This window comes from Candida jiufengensis (genome assembly GCF_024610255.1).
Source record: "Candida jiufengensis strain CBS 10846 chromosome Unknown scaffold3, whole genome shotgun sequence".
NCBI classification, from domain to species: Eukaryota; Fungi; Ascomycota; class Pichiomycetes; order Serinales; family Debaryomycetaceae; genus Lodderomyces; species Lodderomyces jiufengensis.
In genome coordinates, this window is record NW_026261560.1 from 1,071,671 (window position 1) to 1,099,617 (window position 27,947).

The 27,947-nt window shown below is 26.5% G+C and overlaps 13 protein-coding genes across 13 annotated transcripts; 7 read left to right on the forward strand and 6 right to left on the reverse strand. All coding sequences in view use genetic code 12, as the record gives it.

Annotated features, from left to right (window-relative positions):
• Nucleotides 1-382: 382 nt before the first annotated feature.
• On the forward strand, nt 383-2,260 carry TCO89 (Tco89p; the record flags this gene model as incomplete). Its single annotated transcript, XM_051763470.1, has 1 exon — nt 383-2,260. The coding sequence occupies one exon, from the start codon at nt 383-385 to the stop codon at nt 2,258-2,260; it is 1,878 nt and encodes a 625-aa protein (XP_051620307.1).
• Nucleotides 2,261-2,780: 520 nt separating this feature from the next.
• On the forward strand, nt 2,781-5,552 carry SEC21 (coatomer subunit gamma; the record flags this gene model as incomplete). The annotated part of the gene is made up of 1 exon (XM_051763471.1): nt 2,781-5,552. The coding sequence occupies one exon, from the start codon at nt 2,781-2,783 to the stop codon at nt 5,550-5,552; it is 2,772 nt and encodes a 923-aa protein (XP_051620308.1).
• A 49-nt stretch (nt 5,553-5,601) lies between these two features.
• KGF54_002939 (uncharacterized protein) lies at nt 5,602-6,540 on the reverse strand (the record flags this gene model as incomplete). Its single annotated transcript, XM_051763472.1, has 1 exon — nt 5,602-6,540. One exon carries the CDS (start codon nt 6,538-6,540, stop codon nt 5,602-5,604), a length of 939 nt encoding a protein of 312 aa, XP_051620309.1.
• Nucleotides 6,541-6,946: 406 nt separating this feature from the next.
• On the forward strand, nt 6,947-9,415 carry KGF54_002940 (uncharacterized protein; the record flags this gene model as incomplete). The annotated part of the gene is made up of 1 exon (XM_051763474.1): nt 6,947-9,415. One exon carries the CDS (start codon nt 6,947-6,949, stop codon nt 9,413-9,415), a length of 2,469 nt encoding a protein of 822 aa, XP_051620310.1.
• An 80-nt stretch (nt 9,416-9,495) lies between these two features.
• Nucleotides 9,496-9,783, reverse strand: MRPL37 (mitochondrial 54S ribosomal protein mL54; the record flags this gene model as incomplete). The annotated part of the gene is made up of 1 exon (XM_051763475.1): nt 9,496-9,783. One exon carries the CDS (start codon nt 9,781-9,783, stop codon nt 9,496-9,498), a length of 288 nt encoding a protein of 95 aa, XP_051620311.1.
• Nucleotides 9,784-9,947: 164 nt separating this feature from the next.
• Nucleotides 9,948-11,138, forward strand: YBN5 (Obg-like ATPase; the record flags this gene model as incomplete). The annotated part of the gene is made up of 1 exon (XM_051763476.1): nt 9,948-11,138. One exon carries the CDS (start codon nt 9,948-9,950, stop codon nt 11,136-11,138), a length of 1,191 nt encoding a protein of 396 aa, XP_051620312.1.
• Nucleotides 11,139-11,556: 418 nt separating this feature from the next.
• Nucleotides 11,557-13,722, forward strand: MNN15 (putative alpha-1,3-mannosyltransferase; the record flags this gene model as incomplete). Its single annotated transcript, XM_051763477.1, has 1 exon — nt 11,557-13,722. The coding sequence occupies one exon, from the start codon at nt 11,557-11,559 to the stop codon at nt 13,720-13,722; it is 2,166 nt and encodes a 721-aa protein (XP_051620313.1).
• Nucleotides 13,723-13,801: 79 nt separating this feature from the next.
• KGF54_002944 (uncharacterized protein) lies at nt 13,802-14,746 on the reverse strand (the record flags this gene model as incomplete). Its single annotated transcript, XM_051763478.1, has 1 exon — nt 13,802-14,746. One exon carries the CDS (start codon nt 14,744-14,746, stop codon nt 13,802-13,804), a length of 945 nt encoding a protein of 314 aa, XP_051620314.1.
• A 399-nt stretch (nt 14,747-15,145) lies between these two features.
• Nucleotides 15,146-16,399, reverse strand: KGF54_002945 (uncharacterized protein; the record flags this gene model as incomplete). Its single annotated transcript, XM_051763479.1, has 1 exon — nt 15,146-16,399. One exon carries the CDS (start codon nt 16,397-16,399, stop codon nt 15,146-15,148), a length of 1,254 nt encoding a protein of 417 aa, XP_051620315.1.
• A 4,847-nt stretch (nt 16,400-21,246) lies between these two features.
• Nucleotides 21,247-22,188, reverse strand: HMX1 (Hmx1p; the record flags this gene model as incomplete). Its single annotated transcript, XM_051763480.1, has 1 exon — nt 21,247-22,188. The coding sequence occupies one exon, from the start codon at nt 22,186-22,188 to the stop codon at nt 21,247-21,249; it is 942 nt and encodes a 313-aa protein (XP_051620316.1).
• Nucleotides 22,189-23,400: 1,212 nt separating this feature from the next.
• On the forward strand, nt 23,401-24,960 carry CDC13 (Cdc13p; the record flags this gene model as incomplete). Its single annotated transcript, XM_051763481.1, has 1 exon — nt 23,401-24,960. One exon carries the CDS (start codon nt 23,401-23,403, stop codon nt 24,958-24,960), a length of 1,560 nt encoding a protein of 519 aa, XP_051620317.1.
• Nucleotides 24,961-25,142: 182 nt separating this feature from the next.
• KGF54_002948 (uncharacterized protein) lies at nt 25,143-25,454 on the forward strand (the record flags this gene model as incomplete). The annotated part of the gene is made up of 1 exon (XM_051763482.1): nt 25,143-25,454. One exon carries the CDS (start codon nt 25,143-25,145, stop codon nt 25,452-25,454), a length of 312 nt encoding a protein of 103 aa, XP_051620318.1.
• Nucleotides 25,455-25,506: 52 nt separating this feature from the next.
• KGF54_002949 (uncharacterized protein) lies at nt 25,507-27,756 on the reverse strand (the record flags this gene model as incomplete). Its single annotated transcript, XM_051763483.1, has 1 exon — nt 25,507-27,756. The coding sequence occupies one exon, from the start codon at nt 27,754-27,756 to the stop codon at nt 25,507-25,509; it is 2,250 nt and encodes a 749-aa protein (XP_051620319.1).
• Nucleotides 27,757-27,947: the final 191 nt, after the last annotated feature.

Here is a 27,947-nt window from a genome sequence, read left to right on the forward strand (position 1 = left end):
GTTAGATTTTAGTCGAAACCAATATCATGATACTTATATCCAATTAAATGATTCACAACGTATTTGATTTTAAATGTAAAGTCTTTTATATATAGGGGAAGGATTTTTTTCATTTTTGATATATACATACTGATTTTTAATGCGCAATCAATGAATACCTTTGTAATATTTTCAAGTAATGGTTCATCACAACGCTTATATATGATTTTTTATAAAAACACCTTGATGATTATGATAATATTAAGGTATTTCTTATCCACAATGTAATCACGTGTTTTAGTAGTTATAAATCCGGTTACATGTTATTATTATATTATTATTTAAATATTATTAATGCTTAAATTTCTATACTAATTATACACACAATTATAATACCATTATTATGACTGCAATAATATCAGAAGAAGAACCAAATCATAATGAGAACCATTCAAGGTCACCATCAATAGATTCTGATTCATCAAACTCAACAAAAAGTAGAGATAAAAATCAATCATCATCAAATCTACGACCTTCATTGCAAAATTCTGTGAGATCAGTTTCTACTTCAAATATATCAAACAATAGCAATAAGAAAACTCATCCTCCACCGAGACTTAAGACTCATAATAGATCTTTATCACACAATAAGTTATCGAATAAATTGTCATCTTCATCATCAACAAATATAGCGAGACCAAACCTCAGTAGATCAAAATCCACAGATGGATTAATGAAAGGGAGACAAAGTGCAGCAGCATTGAAAAGAAATAACAAATCATATACAAAAATTGCGGGGTTGCAACCATTAACCAAAACAGTATCGAATCAATCTTTGAAATCGAATAAATCCAACACATCATTAAAACAATTCGGTCTGACTTCATCAGTAGGTTTAAAGTCAAATGCAAGAAAAGGAAAAGCAGTAATAAATTTAAATGATGATGATGGAGAATTTGAGGATGTTGATGAACCGCCAGATGTTCCTGTTCCTGAAAGATTTGATAGTCAAGAAACGATATCTACTACTCATCTGAATTCTGATCAAAATATTCCAAGTTTATATGAACAAATTAATAGAATCTTACCAGATCCAACACCAGAACAAGAAAAACCAAAACTTGAAGTATTGGAGGAGAGTACTGATAAAGAAGAACCGAAACGACCTGATTTAATATCATCAGTTCAAAGTTCTGCAGAGGATTTCAATAGTAATTTATATGGGGGATCACTTTTATTATCACAATCAACAGGGGTAGTAAGAAAAATAGAACCAATGAGTTCTAAAAATTATCCAACTGAGCCATTACCAGAATCTGCAAGTGGTATTTCGTTCAAAGCAAATCCAATGGAGTCAAACTTAGCAAAACCAGTAACTACAAATCAAAATGCTATTCAAAAAAACTCATATCAACCTGATCAAACTATTTTCAATAATTTACAAAGAACTAATAATCAATATATGCAAAAAAAGCCAACTTCAAAACAACTTCAAACACAACCACAACCAACAAAAGTAACGGGTAGTTTGAAAAATGGGGCAAATAATTTCAATGAATTTTTACGAAGCAATAACAGCAATACAGATCAATTTCAACCAAAAAATATAGAAACTAGAACACAACAAAAATTATGGTTACAAAGGGAAAGTTCTTTAATGGATGTAACAAACATGGACCCAACAAAATCTAATTTTTCGAATTTATCATTAAATAATTTAATGTTTTCTCATAATTATCCTAATTCATATGGTCTGCTGCATGTGTTACCATCGAGTGTTGGTCCAATGACTCCAGTCACTCCTGGTGATAATTCTTCTCAAGATGGTCATATGACAAATTCAAATAATAATTCAACCACGAATATAAACGGATTGTTGTTAATGGTGCAGAATTCTCATCAAAATTCTATACAAATAAGAACAGAATTTGAAAGACTTAATAGAGAATACCTAAATGTTAGGAGAAACTTGAATCCAATAGCAGGAAGTTTGGATAGAATTGAAAATTCCAAAAATGAGATCAAAGTTGTTAAAAGTAAAAAAAATAGGACAGAATCAAATAATGCAAACACTTTTGAAGAATATGCTCCTGCAATACAAGAAAAACAACCAGAAATTTCAAGTAAAGTCAATAAAATCTGGCAAGATGCTATAATTTCAACTCTTTCCAACAAAATTTCATATCAAGATCAAAATCAAATGATGTCGAGATTATCATCATTCAATGGACATCAATCATATAAAAATAGAACAACAACCAGACTTCAAAATAATGAATAAAATAACTTGTATTAAAATTTAAATTATATATACATGAATGAATAAAATGTTTTTAACCTTGTCTTTGTTTATGTTTACCATTAGCTTTGCAATAAACGTATACTCTTCCTTTTCTTTTAACTAAATAACAATCTTTACAAAATTTCTTTACTGATGTTCTAACTTTAAATGTTCTGAAAGGTTGATATAATGATCCCGTTATTGGCTGTATTAGTTTTGGTGTAGCATTGAATATTCTTGGTAAATTAAGTTGCAGCCTTATTATATTAGTGAATGATAGCATAGTGTGTAATTATTGTAGTGTGGTTAAGTAGTTGATAATATGTATGTAAAAGTCTTAGATCTAATTTGTAAAAATGAAAAATCAAATAGAAAAAATTTACACGACCTTTTTTTTTTTAGTGAGAATTCAATTACAACATAGTTAAATCAAAACACGTATAATAATAGTTATTGAAAAGTTTCAATTGATTCAACGACAACTAAATCAATCATTGCACACACATCATACTATACAAAAATGTCAACACTGTCATATAAAAAACAGGATGCATATAGTACATCTGGTGTGCCAGATAAAATGGCTGTGTTTCAGGAATGTTTACAACAATTTAATGCTACACCAGTCAATGCTAAAAAATGTAGACAATTATTAGCAAAATTATTAAGATTAATTTATAATGGTGAAGAATTTCCAGCTCAAGAATCAACCACTTTATTTTTTTCAATTTCAAAATTATTTCAACATAAGGATGAATCATTAAGACAATTAGTTCATTTAACTATAAAAGAATTATCTTCAACTTCTGATGATATTTTGATGGTTACTTCATCAATTATGAAGGATATTCAAGGAAATGATGCAGTTTATAAACCAAATGCTATAAGAACTTTATCAAAGGTTTTAGACCCTACTACCGTTACAGCAGCTGAAAGATTATTTAAAAATGCAATTGTTGATAAAAATCCAATTGTTTCTTCTGCTGCTTTAATTTCTTCATATAACTTATTACCTCATGCAAAAGATGTTGTTAAAAGATTTGGTAATGAGACTTTAGAAACTATACAATCTTACAAATCTTTTCCACCAAATCAATTTCAATTACATGAATACTATGGAAATGCTACTTCAAATTTACCATCAACTTCATATATGTATCAATATCATGCATTAGGTTTAATATATCAATTGAGAAATCATGATAAAATGGCATTGATGAAATTGATAACTTCATTATCAGAAGGTTCTTCATTAAAAAATTCATTATCAATAATTCAATTGATTAGATATATAAATAAAATTTTAATTGATGATGAAGGATTATTTACTCATTTATATCCAGTTTTAGCGGGATTTTTAAAACATAAATCAGATATGGTTGAATTAGAAGCTTGTAAAGCTTTGATCAATTTACAATTGTTATTGAAAGATGATCAATATATGCAAATTGTTACAACTTTACAAAAATTATTGGGAGTTCCAAGAACTGCTACAAGATTTGCAGCTATAAGATTAATTAATAAAATTTCAATAAAACATCCAGAAAAAATTTTAGTTATCAACTTGGAATTAGAAAGTTTAATTAATGATTCAAATAGATCCATTTCAACTTTAGCCATTACAACATTATTAAAAACAATGGGTGCTGGTACTATTGATAATGGATCAGGTGAAAGTGTTGATAGATTAATCACCAAGATGACTTCATTAATGGACGAAATTACAGAAGATTTTAAAATTGTCATTATTGAAGCTATTGAAAATTTAGCTTTGAAATTTCCTTCAAAACATAAAAAATTGGTTTCATTTTTAACTGATTTATTAAGAGATGATGGATCTTTAGAGTTGAAAACTGCAATTGTTGATGCATTATTTGACTTGATTAAATTTTTACCAAATGAAGGTGCAAAACAATTAATTTTAATGAATTTATGTGAGTTTATTGAAGATTGTGAATTTACTGAATTATCAGTTCGTATATTGCATTTATTAGGAGATGAAGGTCCTACCACATCAAATCCTTCTTATTATATCAGACACATATACAATAGATTAGTTCTTGAAAATTCAATTGTTCGAGCTTCAGCTGTAATTTCATTGGCCAAATTTGCAGCTGTTTGTGGTGGTGATGTTTCTAAAAATATTATAATTTTATTGACAAGATGTTTGAATGATATAGATGATGAGGTTAGAGATAGAGCAGCTATATCATTAAATTTTATAAACAACAAAAAGAAAAATTTGATTGTTAGTGATTCAAAATACGATTTAAATATTTTGGAAAATAAATTAATCAATTATTTAAATGATCAAAATTTTACTGAAAAATTTGATATTTCAGAAGTTCCAGCAATTTCTCAAGAAGAATTAAAATCAATTGAATATAATAGAAAATTGAATAAATTAGAACGTGAAACTAATGAAATCACCACCGAAGAACCAGAAAAGAAAAAAGAAGAAAAATCAGAACATGCAACAGAATTATTAAAACAACAAGAATATGCACAAGAATTATCAGCTATACCAGAATTTGAACCATATGGTAAATTAACAAAATCATCAACACCGTTATATTTAACAGATAAAGAAAATGAAATTGTTGTAAGTGTCATCAAACATTTCTTTATTGAATCACAGAAATTAGTATTACAATATAATATAAATAATACTTTACCAAGTATATTATTACAAGACATATCAGTGATTGCACAACCGGATAATGAATTATACCAAGAAGATTTTATTATACCATTAGAAGAATTAAAACCTGATGGTACAGGTATAGTTTATGTATCTTTCAGTGCACCAACAATAGAAGAAGATATATTATGTGCATTTGGTAATACAGTAGCATACACCAATAGAGATTTAGATGAAGATGGAAATGTTGATCCATCAGATGATGGATGGTCAGATGAATATCAAATTGATGATTTATTGTTATTTGCAGGAGATTTTATAAATCCATTATATAATTCAAATTTTACTGCAATTTTTGATCAATTACCATCATCAGATGATTCAACAGGTTATATAAATTCAGATTCATTGGAGAATGCAGTTACTAAATTAAAAACTCAATTGAATATGTTACCATTAGATGGATCAGATTATGTATCAAATGATTCAAACAGTCATACATTAAAATTATTAGGTAAGGATGTTTGGGGTGGTAAAGTTGGTTTATCAATAAGATTAGCTAAAACTGGTGGTAAAATTGTTGGTAGAAGTGAAATTAAAACAGAAACTGAAAATTTTGGATCAATTGTTTCTAGTAGTATATATGATTAGAGATACTATAAATAAAAAAATTATCTTTCTAAAATGTATATTAATTAATTTAACTTAAACTTACTACTTTTTTATTATTATTATTATTTTTGTTTTTCATTTGTCTATATAAAATCCCACCACTAAAATAAACTCCTAAAGCAGCTAATAAAATAAATAAAAAAATCCAAACAGCTGCAGTATTATTTGCTTTTGCAGCAGTTGGACAAGCATGATGACTTTTAACTTCAAAAAAATAATTACAATCATTTGAATTACCAATATATGATATTGTTGCTTTTGCTGACATTTCTCTATCACATGTAAAAGTTAATAAAGTAGATTTTTTTAATTTTTTACCTGTATTATCAAATAAATTATCACAATATGATCCATTTTCATAAGTTAATGTTAATTTTTTACCTCTAAATTTTGGTTGAGTTGAAAATTGTCCAATTGATACAAATGTAGTTTGATCCATATAATAACCACCAACTAAACTTGAATTTACATTATCTTTTATATCATTATTATGTAATTTTTTAAAAGGATTTGAACAAATTCCTAAAGTATAATTTTTACCAGAATCATATCCTTTTGAATTCCATGGTAATGGTTTATTTTCATTACCTAAAGATGATAAACCTCTTAAATCTATAAAACCTTTTGATATTGGATTATATACTGTACATGGATCTAAAGGTTGTTCAGATTCTTCAGATTCAGATTTAAGATTAGATTTTGATAAATCTGCATTATTATTATTATTATTATTATTATTATTGTTATTATTAGTTAGTGAATATTGTGAATTTTGTTGTACATTATTATTAATTGTTGATTGTTGTTGTTGAGGTGATGTAAAAGTAAAATGACTTATTGAATCAAATATATGTGAAGAAGTTTCATATATTGAATCATTTGGTTTTGATCTTTGTAGTATTGTAATACATATTATAATTAATAAAGTAAATAATGGTAATATAACTCGTCTAAGTAATTTTGACATTATTTGTTATTTTGAAATGAATAAATAAATATAATATTGGATATATAAAGTAGCGAATGTAATAATGAATGAATTAAAGATGTTAAATGATAATCAAAATTTGTAGTTATTAAATAATAAAATCTATCATTTATACGTCTAAACTTTTATATTAAATCTTCATTATCTTAATTTGGTTTAATTAAATTTATTTTTTTTTTTAGGTTAAATTATTACATAATATATTATGTAATACTACACTATATAATTACTTAATTTATTATGTAATATATTATACTATTAAATTTATTAGGAGAATAGAATTATAACAAATCTATTTATTAAGAGATCAATTCTTTTACAACCAATTTAGAAATCAATTATTTCATATTGATTAGTTTAATCAAAATTATTACTCAATTCACTTATGGATTCTTGGTCAAATCCTACAGCATTAACAAATATTAATGGATTTGCTTCAAATATTTTAAATTTTTCAGATCCATTATTAAATCAAATTATAACATCAAAAAAGGCATTACAATTATTAGAATCAAATTTAATATCAACTTTAGAGAAAGATGAGAATAATACAAAAGATTTAAAAGATAAATCAATTATTGAATTATTATTAAGTTCATGTGATGGAGATATTGTTACTTTAGAAAACTTATTAAAATCAAATCCAGAATTTGTTAATACATTATTTCCAACTAATGAAGCTGGTGTAACTGCATTAATTTATGCAATTTGTTTTAATAATAATGATATTGTGAATTCTTTATTAGAAAATCATAATGCAGATCCTGATCTTGCTGATACAGTTATAAATCATACTCCAATTATGTGGGCTGTTTATTTAAATCAATTGGATACTATAAAAGTACTACTTAATTTTCAAGCTGATCCTTACTATTCTCCAAAAGATGATGGTAAAAATGCTATAACATTATTAAATCCTGAAAATAATGAAATTTTCGACTATTTTAAATCTCACAATTTATTAAAAAATGCAACAAATGGAGATGAACAAGAAATTTTTACGACAAATACTTTTTCACCAACAGAATTTGAAGATGATTTATCAAATAAATTAAAATTGCAAACTATATCTGGTAAAATTGATGAATCAGAAGAAGTTGAACATGTTTATGAAAATGATGATGAATATATTTTAGCTCAAGATCCAATTTTACCAAGACTACCTGATTTTGAATATGAAAAATTATTACCTGAACAATATATTAAATTTACTGATAGTGATATTCCTTCATTAATTGATTATATTTTTAATTTGAGGTCGGATACTACTTATCAACATAATACAAGACTACCTGCTGCTATTGTATTTCAATTAATAAGATATGCACATTTAAAAGTTGATTCAAATGAATTGACTGATTTTTTATTTGATTGTTTTACTGCACGTTTAAGGACTGTAACGAATACGAAATCTGGAGCATTCAATATGGCATTGCAAGAAGAAAATGCAAAAGGGGCAGGAGATATTGTATTATTAAGTTATTGGTTGTCATCATTACAATTTCTTCATTTTTATTTTTGTAAAAATAAAATATATTCAACATTTCCAAGATTTTTACAAGAGATTATAAATTTAGTACAATCATTAATTGCAACTTTATCATTTTCAATAAATTCTAGATTAAATTTATTAGTGAATGATTGTATTTTAAATTTTACAAGTTTGATTGATGTTTCAAATACTTTATATGCAAAAGACTGGAACCTTTTCAAAAAAAACAAAAAGCATCCAAATAATTATGATGATATATTGAATACTCTATATCCACCAACACAAGATGAAATGATGAAACCGTCACCTTTAAGATACATACAAGTCTTAGGTGCATTAGATTATGTATTAAAGATGCACAATGTTGACAATTTATTCAGAGTACAAACTTTTTCATTAGTGTTCTATTACATTGATTGTATTATTTTTAACAACATCATTAGTCAGAGTAAATATTGTACCAGATCAAAAGCAATTCAAATTAGATTAAATTTATCAGCAATCGAAGATTGGTTACGTTCGCATAATTTGAAATTCCAAAAACCTGAAAAAATCGGTGGTTTAAATCAATTAACAAATATAACCTTGAACAATTTATTAAGTGATGACAAATCATTACTGAAGAAAGACCCAAAAAATATAAACTTTTATTATGATTCACTTTATCATGTTTGTAAGAATCAACTTCAACCAATTATAGAATTGCTACAATGGCTACAGTGTATGTCATCTTTAAAAGATGAAGAAAGTTTAATTAATACAATAAATCAATTTGATTATCTTAATTATTATCAATTGTACAAAGTTGCAAATAAACTATATAAATATGAAGTTGATGAACCAAGATTATCTAAAAAACTTGTCAACTTTCTAAAGTCATTAATGAATGAACAAGGAGAGCAACAAATCAGTAAAAATTTCCAACATTATATGACTCAATCAACCTTCCTATCAAAAGAAGTTTACGTGTATTTAAATCCAAATTATATATTCGAAATTACTTTACCAAATTTATCGGAATTGATTAATAGTTATGGTTCAGGAATTGGTGGAGTTAGAATATTAAGAAGTAAAAAATATCAACCTTCTTTACCAATTAGTATAGTTGATGATATTGATGAAATTTTAACGGAAAATAAAAATATGGTACTCAATGATACTTATGATTATGAAGAAGAAGAAGTAGATGAAGAAGATGACGAAGACGAAGAGAAAGATAATAATGAAGATCAAATAGAAACTGTCAAACAAGTGAAAGATGAAAAGTTTAAAGGCGATGAATTGTTCAAAAGTGTTCAAATGCCAAGTTCACTTTTACATAAAAATTGGGGTGATAACGAATTTGAGTCTAATCCATGGTAAATTTACATTGTTGACACTATTTACATAAATATATACTTGTATGACCTTTCCCAAATAGATACATTTAATACCCACCATATTTACATTTTCGATAAGAAATTATTATTCCTTATAATCTTATTATTTTCCTTTTGTAATTTAATTCTTCTCCACCTCAAAAAATTTTCATTCTTTATATTTTCTAAATTGTTCTTTGGATCAATCATTCCCCAAAGCCATTCTGGATATTCTGAATCTTCTAATGCCACTGGTTCATCACCTTTTTTAAAAATCTTTAAATTTAATGGGGTACCTGCTTTACATGATGATTGTTTTAGTATTGAAGTTGTAGTGAATGACCTTCTTAGTATAAATCTCGAGTTCAACATTGTAGTTTATGTGATGGATGGTATTATGCTGTTTAATATGATGTAATGATATATTAGTTCGTGTTGATTCAAAAAAATTTTATTCATTCTCACCAAATACTTTTTCAAAAAAAATTTCAATTTTAAACAAAGTTATATAAATTTTATACAATTACAACATCACAATGCCACCAAAAAAGAAAGGAGCTCAAGAAAAACCAATTTTATTAGGTAGACCAGGTAATAATTTAAAATCTGGTATTGTTGGATTAGCCAATGTTGGTAAATCAACTTTTTTCCAAGCAATTACAAGATGTCCTTTAGGTAATCCAGCAAATTATCCATTTGCAACTATTGAACCAGAAGAAGCAAGAGTTATTGTACCTAGTGAAAGATTTGATAAATTATGTGAATTATACAAACCAAAAAGTGAAGTTCCTGCATTTTTAACCGTTTATGATATTGCAGGTTTAACTAAAGGTGCTCATGCTGGTGAAGGATTAGGTAATAATTTCTTAGCAAACATTAGAGCAGTTGATGCAATTTTCCAAATGACAAGAGCTTTTGAAGATTCTGATATTATTCATATAAATGATGAAGTTAATCCAACTGCTGATTTAGAAATTGTTAAAGATGAATTAAGATTGAAAGATATTGAATTTGCAACTAAATATTTAGAAGGTATTGAAAAAATCACTAAAAGAGGTGGTCAATCATTAGAAGTTAAACAAAAAAAGGAAGAAGCTGAATTAGTTAAAAAAATTATTCAATTATTAGAAGATGGTAAAAGAATTTATAATCAAACTTGGACTTCAAAAGAAGTTGATGCTATAAATCAAATGCTTTTATTAACTGCAAAACCAGTTATTTATTTAATCAATTTATCAGAAAAAGATTATATCAGAAAGAAAAATAAACATTTATTAAAAATTAAAGAATGGGTTGATGCAAATTCACCTGGTGATTTAATTGTACCAGTATCAGTATCATTAGAAGAAAAATTAGCAGGTATGGGATCAGATGAAGAAAGAGAAGCTTATTGTAAAGAAATTGGTGCTCAATCAGCATTACCAAAAATTATTGTTGCAATGAGACAAAAATTAGATTTAATATCATTTTTTACAGGAGGACCAGATGAAGTTAGAGAATGGACTATTAGAAAGTGGTATACTGCTCCACAAGCTGCTGGTACTATTCATACTGATTTAGAAAGAACTTTTATTTTGGCACAAGTTATAAAATATGAAGATTTAATTGAATATGGTGATGAAGCAAGTGTTAAAGCTGCTGGTAAATTATTATCAAAGGGTAAAGATTATTATGTTGAAGATGGTGATGTGATATATGTTAAAGCAGCTGAAGGTAAAGCTCGTTAAGATTTGTAAATAAATTTAAATAAAATATAAGAACATGTATTTTCATATTTTTTCTGTAAGTAAATGTTTTTGACGTAAGTTAATGCAAGGCACAAAGAAAAGCTTATTTCACGAATGAAACATTTTGCAACCAAATCTACTTTGAATTGTTACTTAGTATTAGTACCAGTCTACTCCATAGGTTCTAAAGCTCTACATATCTTACCACTAATTGAACTATAAGTTATAATAATTGTATTATACTATGTAATATTAATAGAATATAAAAAGTCTAATTGGAAAAAAAAATTAAACATGGCTTATTATTAACTAAAATTTGAAAATGTTAACTTTATAATACAATAAATAATTGATATACAAATGAACTTTTTACATTCAAATACTAGTTATAGATGATTATATCAAGTTAATGAGACAAATGAGAATATCTTTAAGAAAAATAGTCATATTAGTGTCATTAATACTATTAATACTGTTTACATTATTAAAGATAGAATCTTCAATCGGACTTAAACAATTAAAATCTTTAATACTAGATACGGAAAGATTTGATTCGATTTCATTTAAATTACATGATTTACAAATAAAGAAAGAATTTCATTATTCTAATTATTTATACACTGGTTATAATAATTTTACAAATCATTTTGGAAACGACTTAGATCATATAAAATCATTGCCATTGAAAGAAAAATGTCAAATATTATTTAATCAAATTAATGAAACAAATCCAGATTGGAAATTAAGTGTATTTAATGAACCAAAAAATAGATTTGAAAAATCATCGGATAAAAAGGAACAATTCTTTCAAGATAAAATTAATAGATTAAAAGATAAATTTGAAAGGGAAAACCTTGATTCAAAGAAAAAATTCAAATTAACTAAATTTCATAATCAATCAATCCTTGAAGAATTTAATGAAAAAGTTGCAAAATCTAAAATAATAATGCAAGAAATGGCGGACTCAACTACATTACTTAGAATCTATGGTAAATGCTTTTTAAATCAAGATTTAGACAAAAATCAAAGGGACGTTTATAATGAATTTACTACTAAATTATTTCCATTTTTAACAAATAAGCTACCTTTAATTGATGGTGCTTTTAACGATCAAGATGGTTCAGATTATCCTGAAAATCCAGTTGATTTCTTATATAAGAAATCTAATGGTAAAGGAATTGTTGTTTCTTCTGCAACAAGACATGCAAGAGATTTAGTAAGATTGATCATGGTACTTAGAGCTTTGAATAATAAAATACCTATTCAAATTATGCATAAGGGAGATATCACCAAAAAATGGTTAGCTACAATTGAAGAAGCAGCAGTTGCAGATGTTGAAGTTTTATTAGATCCAGAAAGTTCAATCACTCATACTCTGGTTTTACCAGATTTAAAATTACTAGAACAATATAAAGAATATGGATCAGTGTTCCCAAAACAAGATTTAAAATTTGTTAATTTAGCTCCATGTATTAAAAGAACTTTTAAATATTCATTCCCTGGTTATTCAAATAAAATATTGGCTTTATTGTTCTCAACTTTTGATGAAATAATACTATTGGACGCTGATACTGTACCATTAGTACCTCCAGAAGAATTTTTTGAATCTCAAGAATACAAGAAATCAGGTACTTTTTTCTTTCAAGATCGTTCATTAAGAGATACAAATGATTATATGGAAACCAATTATTTTACCACCTTATTTCCAAGCAATGAAGAATCAATTGATACTTTATTTGATATTCCAAGAGTCACTGAAAAGACTTTAAATAACAAGTATATGACAGGATGGAGACATTATCAAGAAGCTGGAGTGGTTGCATTTAATAAGAAACAACATTATATTGGTTTGCTAATGATGTTTCCTTTAAGTTTATGGCAAGAACCAGTGAAATCATCCATATGGGGAGATAAGGAATTATATTGGATAGGATTATCAGCAGCTGGTGATGAAAATTATGAATTTAATCCAAATGCCGCTGCTTCAGTTGGTGAAAAAACCGTGAGAACAGAAAGAAAATTTTATCCCAATTCTGTTAGTAATGAAGTATGTTCAACTCATCCGGGACATGTCAATTCTGATGGGAAATTGCTATGGATTAATTCAGGGTTTGGATATTGTAAAAAGAATGGTTATTATAGAGATAGAATAAAGTTCCCATTTACAGTATTTGAAGGTGAAGAATTAATGGAATTATTCAATTCACCATTGAAAATACGATCAGCATTAATTCCACCAGACTTACCAAATTTTAGAGAACCAAGTGAATTCAACCCAGAACCAGAAGATGAGTTTCGAGATTCTTGGAAACATAGGAAAAAAGATATTGATGAAATAAATGAAAATTTACCAAAAGATAGTGAAAGAACTGAATTTATTCCATTTTGGGGTCCACAAAAAGGATGGGTTAAAAACAGTATATGTTTTGGGTATTTTTATTGTGCTTATGATAATGTTGAAAGTTATTCAAATAATAAAGAATTTGATAAGGGGAAATTTTATGAATTTGATGAATCTAGTATTAAATTTTTTGATTATTTAAGTAAAGTTTGGTTGACGGGAATACCCAAGAAAAAGGGATAAAAAAATAGAGTAATAGATAGGTATAGAGATAAATTTTGTATTTTGTATGATTAATTGAATAAATAAATAATGTGTATTATCATTTATTAACAGTAACAACGACTGCATGAAGAACCATTGGTTTTATCAATAATTTGGTCTCTGGATCATAACTATCTGGATTAGCATATGTATCGATAATTGTCTCTACATGTTCTTTAATTTTTTCTTTTTTGTCAATTGATAAATCAGTTATGTAACTCCTTGTTTCCCAATACTTCCATACATCCTCTTTACTAGTTAATTTATCATATAATGCAAACAGATCCAGAATATCTTTTTTGAAGTAGTTATTGTTGAGTAGAACTTGTCTCCATTTACCATGTCTATATTGAGGTACATTTACATCAAATCCCCAAATATATTTAGTAACTTCTTCATTCCATTTTTGATTACCAAAAAAGTTTTCAAATACTCTTTGATTATTACCCTTTTGGTCTAAGTTGTTGAAATATCTACTACCATCATTATAAAACTTACTATCTTCAGCGTTGGAATCTTGCGAAGGAGAACTATAATCAAAATTCCAAATTAATCCTAATTTTGCACCTTTTTTCAAAATTCTATTAATTTCTTTCAAACTTTCATCATCAGCAAACCAATGGAAACCCTGAGCTATAAGAACAGCATCTACTGAATTATCTTCCAAGGGAATCTTATAACTTGATGCATTAATAACATTTTCAATTTGTGGGAAATTTTTTTGAAAAGTTTCCAACATTCCTTTTGATGGTTCAACAACTGTTAAATTTGATATCCATCCGTTATCAATTAAATTTTTGGTAAATTTACCAGTCCCACATGCTATTTCTACTATTTTTTTATCTGTTTTGAAAGTAAATTTGTCTCCTTTTTGGTCAGCTAAGCCTAATTCTACTAAAAATGGATTTACTAGAATTGGAGTAAATGATGGTCTGAATTGATCATACAAAGAATGATTCGAGTTGAATGAATTGACGGCAGTATTATTAGCAGTCTTTGACATAGCTTTGATCTAAGGTGGAAATGAAGAGTTACATAGATTTAATTTCAACTTCGACAATTCGATAATGCACGGTTTGTTTACTTTATTGTTTAGTCGGACTTATTTTAAACAACTCCGCTCTTTTATTGTGGAGAATATTATAAACCAATTATTCGGTTCCGATATCAAAAGAATCTCATATTTGTATTTGGTAGTAAAAATTAAAAATTGGACTCCAAAAATTTTGTGTTGTAAAATTAAAAGGTTTTAAAATTAAGGGGTAATTAAGTTTTAATAAAATTTAATATTAATAAAAATATATAAAGTGTATAAAATATACTTTAAAAGTATATAAAAAGGGGTATAACAAACATAATTTTGAAGAACTAAAATTTGGCAACGAGAAAACTGTTGCTATGTTTATAAAGCAATACCAGCATCAACGCCGACTTCCAAGCCTAATAAGTTGGCAATTTGAGCTAAGACATCAGCGGATAAAGTAATATCTCTTTTTAAATTGATATCAGCTGCAACACCAACTCCTAATTCAATTAAATCTGCAATATCTGCAGCAACAGTAGCAGCAACAGTGTCATCTCTTTTAGCACTGACATCAACACCAACGTCCAAACCTAATAATCCAGCAATTTGTGCAATAACATCAGCTGATAAAGTTAATAATCTTTTTTCAATAGTTTTTTGATTTTCTGATCTTCTTTTTAAAGCAATATCAGCATCAACACCAACACCTAAATCAATCAAGTGAGCAATGTCAGCACCAACAGTAGCAGCAATGGTGTCATCTCTTTTAGCTGTAACATTTAAACCAACATCTAACCCTAATAAGTTTGCAATTTCAGCAACAACCTCAGCAGATAATGAAAGTAATCTTTTTTCATTATCACTTCTTTTTAAATTGACGTCTGCATCAACACCAACACCTAAATCAATTAATCCTAAAACATCAGCGGCAACATCAACAGTATCATCTCTTTTAGCAGTGACATTTAATCCAACATCTAATCCTAATAAATCTGCAATTTGAGCAATAACTTCAGCTGATAAGTTAAGTAATCTTTTTTCATTATCTTGTCTTTTTAAGTTAATGTCAGCATCAACACCAACTCCCAATTCAATTAAATTTGCGATGTCTGCAGCAACTGTAGCGGCAATAGTGTCATCTCTTTTAGCACTGACATCAACACCAACATCCAAACCTAATAATCCAGCAATTTGTGCAATAACATCAGCTGATAAAGTTAATAATCTTTTTTCAACAATTTCTTGAGTTTCTGATCTTCTTTTTAAAGCAATATCAGCATCAACACCAACACCTAAATCAATCAAGTGAGCAATGTCAGCACCAACAGTAGCATCAATAGTGTCATCTCTTTTGGCTGTAACATTTAAACCAACATCTAATCCTAATAAGTTTGCGATTTCAGCAACAACCTCAGCAGATAATGAAAGTAATCTTTTTTCATTATCGTTTCTTCTTTTTAAATCAATATCAGCTGCAACACCAACACCTAAGTCAATTAAATTTGCAACATCAGCAGCAATTGTAGCTGCAATAGTGTCATCTCTTTTTTGATTGATAACATCATGATTAATAACAGCAGCTTGAGTTGATAAAGCTAAAGCACCTAATGATAAAACTTGTTTAATTTGCATTTTGAATATTTAGATTTTTTTTTGTAGTTGGTTGTGAACAAAATGAATTTGTATTTTGGTTGATTAATAGAAAATAAAACATGTGGATAAAATGATGAAATTGATGCTTATTTATATTATTTTGATTTAAATTAGTGAGTATATTATTAAAAAATCACATGGTTCATGGAATTCGATATCAACATATTGTTTGTAGTAGATCCACAACATTATTCCATACAAACTGGTCAATCTCACAAACTAAGAACGATCTCCCTTTGTTTTTGCAGCAACTTGATAGGACTTAAAATTGCAATTTAATTTTGCAACCTTTGTTTTGGTTTTTTAGTTTTTTTAGTTTTTGTGTCTAAATTTAGTAATAATTATAAAATGTATGTTTACTTTTAAAACAAAGGGTTTACATTATGCAATGTGTGACGGCTAAATTATATGCAAAGCTGTATATTCTTTACTACTGAACAACTTTTGAAATTCTTTATTGTCTTAATAATTAAAAGCTGGAGGTTATATTTGGGGATTATGCAAGTTATGATGAGAATTTCGTGTACTCAAGATCTTAACATAACCAAATTATGCAAGAAGAATCGGATCTTGCTTTAAGATCGTTTTAGGGCAATAGTGGTATGAGCCTAAATTAACATACTAGTAAACCATGGAAAAAACTGAAAAAGTAATCAAGTGTTGAGAAATATTACTATTATGTGACAAAATCGCGAGTACATAATATCAATTGTAATAATTTGACTTGAAAAAAGATAATTACAAATAAAGTTATCATGATTTACCATACAAAAGCAAATTAGTCCTATTTTGAAAAAGTTTAAATTGATGGGCGGTTTATTCATAATTATTATTTTTATTGTTCAAATTTTGTATTGTTTAAAGTATCTCTAATACAATAAAAGTCAAAAAAAAAATTCAGAATAGAACTGTCTCACTGTCTATGTCATAAAGAAACAGTACCGTTTAAAACAATAAAAATCTTCTTATCTTTTTAATTAATTAAAATGAAAGAATATAATAAATTAATTGAGTATCTGATAAGGATTTTGTGATAGCAAAATTATAGTATGACAGTTGAAACGAAATAGCTATATCGGATATTAAAAAATTGTATAGGCTTAATTGAAAATGTCAAAAGTTTATTTCATATTAAGTATAGCAATAGCAAACTCAAGGTCTATCTACGAAACAATGAACGAGTCCTATAACGGTTCAATTTTTGAAAACATTCGCTATAGACTTGGTAATTTTCGTATACTCTTATTATTACTAACGAAAAGATCATCAGAAATTTGGCTTTGACTATTACAGCACATTCGTTTCCTATTGTGGTTCATCGAAGTATAATCTCAAAGATTTACAGAACATAATATTTTTGTAAATATTAATCTAGCTTAGTAAGAGATTTTTATTTTATCTTCCTCGCTTTTAATTCCAGAATCACTTGGTTTCAATTTTTTACTTGGAGTCTTTCTCTTTGTTAAACTAAATAAACTTATTAAACTATGAAAGTGCTTATTGTCTTTGTTTTATCAAGTTCAGCTTAACGACAGATATTGATAAATTCATTACATGATAAGAAAACGTAAACAGAAAGTACCAAAGTAGGATACTTTATACATAATTGTGTAACATTTATTGTAAATTACTATTGTCAAAACAATTAAATTATATTTAAAAAAGTTAAAAATTTTGAAGTACTATAATTTCTGTTAATAAGTTTTGTGATTTACTTGCAATTATAATTTAAATACACAATTACGAATGATATCATTTGGTAAATTTTAAGTTTCGAATAGATGAATCATCATAAGCTTTATCACTACCGGGGAGGATGTAAAATGTATTAAATTAAAACAATAGGTGACTACTATGGATGTAAACTTTAAAAATCTTATAAAGTTTGATGTTGATTGGAGTTATGACCAATAAAAAGCCCCAGATAAAAACTGAGTTAAAGATGTGTTTTACTGAGTTTGATATAGAGCCGAACCGGTAAGATTATTTCAAAGTGGCTGATAATTTATTCAGAGCTATACTTCCAGTTGGTAAAACATATTTTCATCAAAAGAGAAATTTGCAAAACAGTTTTAATTTTAAATCTCTTTGACCACTGGATATGAATATAAGTTTTTATCAAACTTAAGTTTTGTGTTTAGATCAATTTGTAGTTCTCAGTTGTAAGCGAATCATAGAAACGTTTGAAAATTCAATAACGGTTTAAGTTAAGCTTTTTCAATTTGTAGTACTTAGTTGTAAGCGATTCATAGAAACGTTTGATAATTTTACAACGGTTGAAGTTAAGGTTTTACGGAAAATTACTTCACCAATTTTATGGATTTGCAATTAAATTTTTTCGTTGCACTAAAACTCAACCCCTAAAATCCGTACCGCAATACATTTGAATTTTGGGACCAAAGAGATTTAAGGATGAAATTATTCAATTTTGAATAACCTAAAAATATGTTTAATAAGTAGTTATACCAAGAAATTTAGTCTATTGTTGGATAGCGACTCTGAATTTAGTCTATTGTTGGATAACGGCTTTGAATTTAACCAAAATTTTTACACAGTAATTATACCAATTGTGTACACAATTATACCAAATAGCTAAAAATAATTTATTTATTTTTGCTCATAAACGTTGCAAAAAAAAATTTTTTGCAATTTAATTTTACTTGTTCCTTTAAACACTATAGAGGTTAAATTTGTTTTGATGAACAATGCAGTCATTTTTTCAACTCTTAAAATTTTAGATTCAACTATGGCAGTTCAATTAATATGGATTGTGGTTTTCTATTGTTAAAAGCAAAAGAGACAACGGTCCGCCTTGTTTCGAGCCCTTATAAATAATAGACATGTAAGTGAATAAAATACGATTTAAAATAGAAGATGATTATTTTTAGATCACAATAAAAGACAAGAACAGTGAGAAACGAAACGAATTTACGAGATACATATAGTTTAAAATGTAATTTGACAGTTAAATTCTGGCACAAGTCATGATCCACATTTTGAGACTTTGAAAAGATGACGGGACTACAATGTAATTTATTTCTTCTTCAGAGCAACCAAAAAGAATACTATATTATCAAAAGTCCAGAACTGTTCATTGAGCTAAAACTATAGGAGAAAAACTATCCTTGAAATTTAGTTTTATTTAAATTTTGGCAACCACAAGTATTAGACAATACATTCAACTACTATTTGGCTTAGGTCAATCTATCCAAATGTGTAAGGAGGTTAAAATTAAAAAAAGCAAAATTTAGTTTGTTATTCACATGGACTCGTGGTTCTCTTAAAAGTTAAATTTGTTTCATGATTCTATGTTTTTCTCCTCTAAGCTATTTCTAAATCTACAAGTTTTCGTCCATCTCTCCGTTCCCCAAAGCTAGTTTTGTATCAATACAGGTTTGAAAATTAAGAAATCATCTTACAACTCCAAAAACGCCTTTCTTTTCGAGAACTGATTTGGAAGAAAATAGAGGTTCAATTAATTGAGCTAGTTTGAAAATACTAAATTATCTAATTACAAAAAAGATTTTCATTTATTGTTTGTTTGTCTTTGTCAAACGCAAATAAATCAGTTTCTTTGTTTTTTTTTAGTAAAAAAGAAATGAACGTTCATAACTTAAACCTTGTCTTTTTAGTTTTAGACGTTTTTAACTACATGATCTGCATTACATAGAGAAACTCATCCATGTGCAAATAATATTTTTGTCTATAGTGGTTCTAATTAGTTACAATTTTTCAACAAAACAAGGGGGTTGCTAAATCCAAACATTGAACTTCAATTTGTTATTTGCTTAAAGGATGTAATTTGAAAAGTCATAGCAAACATCAATTCCCGAAAAATTGATTTTATGAAATTACAAAATTCAATTTTGAAAATCGTTGCAGCAAAACTTGGAATTAATAAGAGTGATTTACCATAAAAAGCACTTCATTTTAAAAACCACTGAAATGCACCTTTCTAGCGTTTTTATAAATGACATAACTAATATGACATATCTTCACTTAATTGCATAAATAGCTCGATTGACAACTTCACTTGCATGTTATTCTTTAGTTTTGAGGAAGTAATGAGATAATATTTATCAACAATTGGGAATTCAGAGCAAAAACAACCACAAGATTATAATTCTTCTGAAATACAAATACAAATGTTTATCAGAAATCAAAGGTCAAAGTAGTTTTCAGGTACTCCAGATTTTATTAATTCACCACCAACTTAAAATCGTTCAATATATATGAGAAAGATTTAGATAAAATACTCATTCGTAATTAAAACAGTGTAAAATCTAAAATATCCTAAATTTCAAATTGTCATGATTTAGATGGAAACAAAAATAGGGATCTGGCATAATTTCCAAATCTAGTATCAATCAATCATTTCAAATTCTAGGAAACGATCATAGAGGATCTACTATTCTTACACTGAGTCACAGCTTGCTCTACACAAAACCATATCTTAATTCCCTTGTACTCAAATTGACTAATTTGAAATATCGAAAAATCTTAAAAAGTATTTGAAGAAATTTATTGTTTATATCATATTTTTTGAGCGTGTGTTTACCAAAAAATTATAGAAGGTGTTTCAAATTTGTATGTTACTTATAATTATATAATTTACTACCAAAAATTGATTTTTATTACCATGCATTAGGTCATCTTTGTAACTTGTAACTAAGGAAGATATTATTATTCACAAAATTATGAATTATTAATTTTCTTTTGGTTAAACAAACGCAAAGTTGCATTGGTAATTCAACATTTAAAAACATGAAACTAGAGCTAATCCTAATTCAATTATCATCAATCATATACGAATCTATTTAAAGTGTCTATACAAATCTCATTACAACTTTTGAGATATATAATACAAATAAAATTGATAATAATAGAATTAAAGCATAATAACCTTTTGTCATCATAAAATATAACCAAGTACCATTAATTTTTTCCATATTATAATTTTCTAATTCAATCAAACATTTAGCATTTTTTTCAAATATAAATTTACTTTCTTCTATAATTTCAAGTTTTTCATCTTCAGTTAAACCATTTCTAGTTAATAATTCATAATTTCTTTTATATTCCATTCTTAATAAATTTTCATCTTCAACATCAAAATTAAAAAAATTTGTACCTAATTTTACAATTTCTTCATGTTTTAAATTATTTTTATGAGGATAAAATCCAGTTGCTTTAGCAAAAGAAGATCTCATTAATCTACCACCAGCAAATAAAGCTAAATACATAACATGCAAATAAGCAAATAGTAAATAAGGTTTTTCTTTTGTAACATTTATAATATGTTGACTAAATTCAATTTGTTCTTTCATTCTTGGATTTTCAAATTTTTCTTTTGAATTATCATAATAAAATAATAAATCTTGTTCAGCTTTTAAAGTTCTACCAATATCTGGTCTCCAAACTTGTTTTAACATTTCAACATATTTATCTTCTGAATTATTTTTAAATTGATAATCTAATGCTATTTCAATACTTTTGAATACATGATAAAAAGCTTGTAAACCTTGACGATAAACTTTATAATTTCTTAATGCAATTGCAAATTTTAATGTAACAAATTTATCAACTTTATCATGTAATGATCTTGTTTCTAAATTTATTCTATTACCTAAAGCACCAATATCAGTTTTTGAAGGTATTATTTCATGTTTTGATATATTTTTATTATTTAATTTTATTGATTTATTTGTTTTTGGTATTGAAGTTGGTGGTAAATTTATTGTTGTTGTTGTAGTAGTAGTAGTAGACATTATTATATTATTATTGTAGAAGTGAGTTCAAAGGTGATATTAATTGAAGTGATGAATGTAAAAACTATCATAACAAGTTATAAATTTATCTTAGATATTTGATATATTATTTATATAGAAGGAACATTGTATTAACTTTAGTATGTTTCGGAGATATCGATATAACGATAAAAACTTTTTTTTTTTTGTTTCTTAATAATAATAATATTGTGGTGTATGTGTGTGTATTTCCTGTATATAAAATTAATGAATAAAATATTCTTAAATTATTATTCAAAGATTTATTTTGATATATTTTAGATAGAGTTAACAAAACTACGAGTATAAATTATAACCATTCCTTATTTTTTGATTCTACTTTTCAATTAATTTTGGTGTTTGAGATTATAATAAAAAGATTTCATATTTTTCCATAGTTTTAAAAGATTAAATTCTAGAATTAAAAGTTATGTTCTCCCCTTCTCTTAATTAAAAATAAACAATTCCATTCAAATTATTTTATCTTTTATTCTTGTTCAAAAAAATTCTTTTGACCGATAAAATGTATTTACAATTGCTTTCTCCGATACATCAATTTACAATGTTTTCATTATTGTTAAAATTTGGTTTCAAAGCGTGATATCATTATTAATGTTGTAATATAATAAATTTTCTTGATTATTCGTGAAGATTACAAGGCTCGAACTCCAAACATTGTTGAACCCAAACAACTATTTATATAGAGCTTGAACAGAGGTTATATATGTTTAACATACGATTTTAAAATTCATAAAATTTCCCCTTTCTAAATCATTGAACAACCTCGTAACTTAAATTACTCGAAGATCTTAATTGTGGTAGCGTTTTTTATCTTTTTAATCAGTGAAACAACGATTTATGGAGTTTCACAAAATAGAATTAAAATAGCAATTAACAAAATAGATTAATGAAATAAACGTTTATATTGTAAGGAAATAGTCTAAAATCAATCATCGTTTGTACACTAAAATGCATTCTCTAATTACCCTGGGTGTTTATTACATTTCGCTTGAATGGAAGCAGACTAATCTATCAAATCAGATAAAGAGTTAATTGTCGTTTTTTACAGGAATAAGTCAATGACAAAATTCTTAGACACTAAAATAAATTTTTGAAATTCAAGACGCGTAAGATATGAAAATTAGTAAAACTAGCTTTTACGTATTTTTTATAAATCGATATGAAACTCAGTAAATGAAACAAAACGAAACGAAAAAATTCTGTGAAATCCCACCCATTGACGGTAATACCATTCTTGGATCAGATGAAATATGTAAAACAAAATGTTATTTTTTAGTATTGCAAATTCTCCCAACAAATAAAAAGTTTTCAAAATTTGAAGTTACTGATTTTACTTCCAATGTACAATTAAATGATGAGATTGGTAAAGATGAAAAAAATTATAGATACCTTTGTACTGATGATAATAAAGTTTTGGAAATAGTCGTACATCAAGATAAATTAGATCCAATTAGCGGTTGGTATGAAGAAGAATTTCCGGGTTTAAAATTAAATTTAGCACAAGACGTGAGAGATAATAACGGGCAAGTATTTGTTGATGATAAAGTATTGATAATGGCAATGACATTAAGATGGAGAGAATATCATGGCAAGTTGGAACCCTACACATATGATCCAGAAGTTATTAAATGGGAACCAGAAAATATGACTGAAAAAGATCAACAAGTTGTTATTGATTTATATAGAAATATACTACAACAAAGAGATTATGTTCAAACATTGCAAAACAAAGCAAGTAATAGACTTCAAAAAATTATACCAGCAGAGTTTTATCAACAATTTTATATAAATAAAAATTACTCTTATAAATCAGTTCAAAAAAATACAAATGATACTGGTAAAGCTAATGAAAATTCAAACACAGTTTATCAACCAACGGAAGAAGTTGATAAATCAAGTAAGCAAAATGAGGAACAATCTCAAGTCAAAAATGAAGATGAGGAGCAAACTCAAGTCAAAAATGAAATTAACACTAGTCAAGCAGGAGTTTCAAATCTGGTAAAAGTAGAACCAATTATATCTACCACTATATTGCCCGTTGAATATGATGAAGATATCTTCGATAATTTATCAAGTAGTGATGAAAATTTACCAACAAGTTCAACAGCATCTCAACCAGCCCAACCTCGACTAGAAGAAAAAGCATCAGTGAATATGGCAGAACAAAAATTAGATTCAGAAGAAGAAGAAGAAGAATTACCAATCACTGAAATGGAAACTCCAACTCATAAAAGATCATCATCAGAACAATCCCAACTACAATCACAACCAAACAAACGTCATCGACAAAATGTACCAGGTGGATTTATTTCAATACAAGATTTAAACGATGCAAATTATTTAAAATTAGAAATAGACAACAAGGTATATAAAATTTTATGTCAAATTATAGGTACAAAACCCGAAGATCTTGCTTTAGTATGTGGTAAAGAATTAGTCAAAAACAAAATAACCAAAAAAATGGAATTAGGTGATCCAATTATAGCAGGATTAAGTTTATTAATTGCTGAACCAAATTTACCATCAGGATCAGAATTATATGAAAATGATTTTTTAGAAATTGAATTAACTGATCAAGACGTTTTAAAATTATTTAAATGTGATAGAATTGAAGAATTATATTTAATTGGTGATAAAATTGAAATTGATTATAAACAAGTTTATGAATTGGAAATTATGAAAAAGGATTTTGGTGGCATAATATTATGGGGTGTTGTGGGTGGTTTATATTAATTGTAGAATATTGTATAGTTTAATAAACTTCTGCAATTTTTATATAAACTTTGAAATCTGGGGAAAAGTGTAGTAGAAATATTTTACGAAGAAAAAAAAATAGAAGATTATTAGAGCAATTCTTTAGCATAAATACGGCAAGTCCTGATCAATAAAAGAGCTAACACAAGACCCGATCTAATATGTTAAGTCTACGATATTTATCAACCCAACCTTTGAAAAGATCATCTATTAAACACTCAATCCCATCACTAGAAGAATTTATCTTCAACAAAAAAGTGAAAACAACATATAAATCAATATTAAAACAATTATATTCAAAATTTAACCAATCATCACAACAACAAGAAAGAAATGAGTTAGTAAAGTTTTTAAAAAATGAATTCAAAGTAGATCCAACTGCTGATTTAAGTCATAGAAAATATCTTTTAAGTTTAGGGATGAATCAAATTGGATCAATGGCTAGTAGTTTAGGATTAAATATAAGAGTATGAGAAGAGATCGATAAAATTGTACAAATTGTACTTGTTTTCAGTTATCTTTTATTTATTTCAAGTTATTAAGTATTGATTTTGTTGAGAATGTTATAGATTCCTTAATTTCATCAAGTGTTGGTTGAATATCTAAGTCAATTGGTAATTGGAAATTTATATCATCAATTTGTTTGATTTGTGAGTTTATTATGAAATTATCTTTTTTGAATTCATTGATTAAAGTACTTAATTGTATGAGTAAAATCTTATAATCTGAATTGGAGTTATTAGAAAATAGCAATTTAATAATTTGAATCAATTCAACTAAATCAATTAATTTTGAATTTGTTTCACTAGAAGTTAAATCATCAACAAAGAAAGTTTTAAGTTTATCAAATTTTAAATTTTTCAATATGAAATTGTACAATGATTTTGATTCATTTTCATTTATGTTGGTTTTAATTTTAAACAAGTTGTAATAATTTTTATAGATTAAGTTTGACCAAGGACTCAAATGTGAAGTATTTGATACTAATTTGTTGTAAGTTTTTAAATGATTTTTTACTTTTTCCTCTTCATTTAATTGATTTATCATCATGTATATAATCAATTTAACTTTTATAGATGAATCGTTAGTTGAAATTTTTACATTCAGTTCTTCTTTAAAATCTCTATTATCTTTCCATTCTCCCAAAATCAATTTTTCATTTTTAGTTAAATAATCATTAAAATAATTCATATATCCCTTATCATTCATCACTATAGATATCTGAATAATTTTTTGTAATACAAAATATAAAGAAAATGATGTTTTTATTCTAAGACCAAAATTTATAAAACTTTCTAATTTATTGTAAACTTCTGATTCAAATCCATTATATATAGTTTCTTTAATTTCTTGAGTTGCAGTTAAATAAAATCTAAAAATTTCAACAAATTGTTCTAATGATGTTTTATTTGGGATTGTTTTTGTTAATAAATAACTTAAAGTATCATGTTGAATCATTTTTATTTTGAGTGATTGGTATATTGGAATTATCATGTCATTTGTATTTAATTGTGAATATAATTTGACTAGTAATAATTTTAATTTGTAGTTGTGTTTATCTTGGATTAAAAGGTTTTTTATAATTGCAATACTTGAGATAATATTTTCAAGTGTTGGAGTTTGGAGTTGCTCTTCAATTGACATGAGGAACAATTCATTAATTGGATCATTATCAAATTCTGATCTTTCTGTTTTAATTTTGTCATAAAAGTCCCAGCTATTTACACTATTTGGCAAAAATTTTTGATTATTGACTAAAACAATTGCATTATTTGGTTTGGATTCGGAGGATTCTTTAATTGCCTCATAGAATTTTGGTGGTAATTTATATTTTGATAAGTCTGGAAAACAACATAATTTATTTTGAAATTGCTTGAAAAATATTTCAGCATTTTCATCAATGCTTTTTTCATAAAGTATATCTAATTCTATTTTAGTGAGCAATTCATTTCTTGAATCTCCTAATTTCTGTTTTAAATCTTCGTACGACATACCCAAATGTTTTCCAGATCTAATCCATAATTTGTAAGTATCAAAATCATCAAATTTGTCATTAAATAATGAGTTTGTGGTGTATTCAAATAATTTTGACCAACTTTCATTTCTCTTTGTAGATTCTAGGTATAATAACTGCATTTCTAGATCTAGTGGGAAATTAATTTCTTCCAAAACTTTTTCAATAGTCTTATAATCTTCATCTAGTATCAAAAACCTGGTATATACATATAATTGTTGATTATTTTGAATTTTTTCATTCTCAATTAATTTTTTACCAAACGATTTGTATAAATTCAATTTCGATTCTTCGTCGTTATGTTGTTGATATAATAAGTAAAAACTAAAGCTGTACCAATAAATATACTTCTTTATTTTACTTTTGTTTAAATATGAGAAAATTTTGTTGAATTTCTTTAAATCTAATGTATCAATACAATTATTAAACCATAGGAAACAAATTTCATTGGACTTTATAGGATACTTCTTGATGATATTTTCAAAACATAAATCTGCTTCTTTTTCCATTCCACACTCTGTGAAAAATTCATTTAATGTCAAAATTGAGTTTGAATCATTTGGTAAATTTTTTAGTATTTGTAAATTGTTTTCAATACCTAATTGAGTTGATTCAGATTTGTATATGATTTTATTCAATAATATCTTATAATATACTCTATTTGGAAATTTTCTAATTCTTTCAGATATCATAGACCGAGCGATGTCATAATGCCCTTGAGCAATGTACTCTAGAAGTTGCTCATCCGTCGTTGAAGACATTTTCAGAATTTTGGTTGTGAAACTTGTTACATAAATCATCTTGTCTTAAAATTTTTTTCTATAGTTTGTTAGGGTAACGATTTGGCGCGTTTTTTCAAATATAATTTTGCAACACAGTTCTTTTTTGGCAACCAATCTAAATCAGAATATTTTTCTTCAGATCCTACTTTATTGCGAAAGATTAGTATACT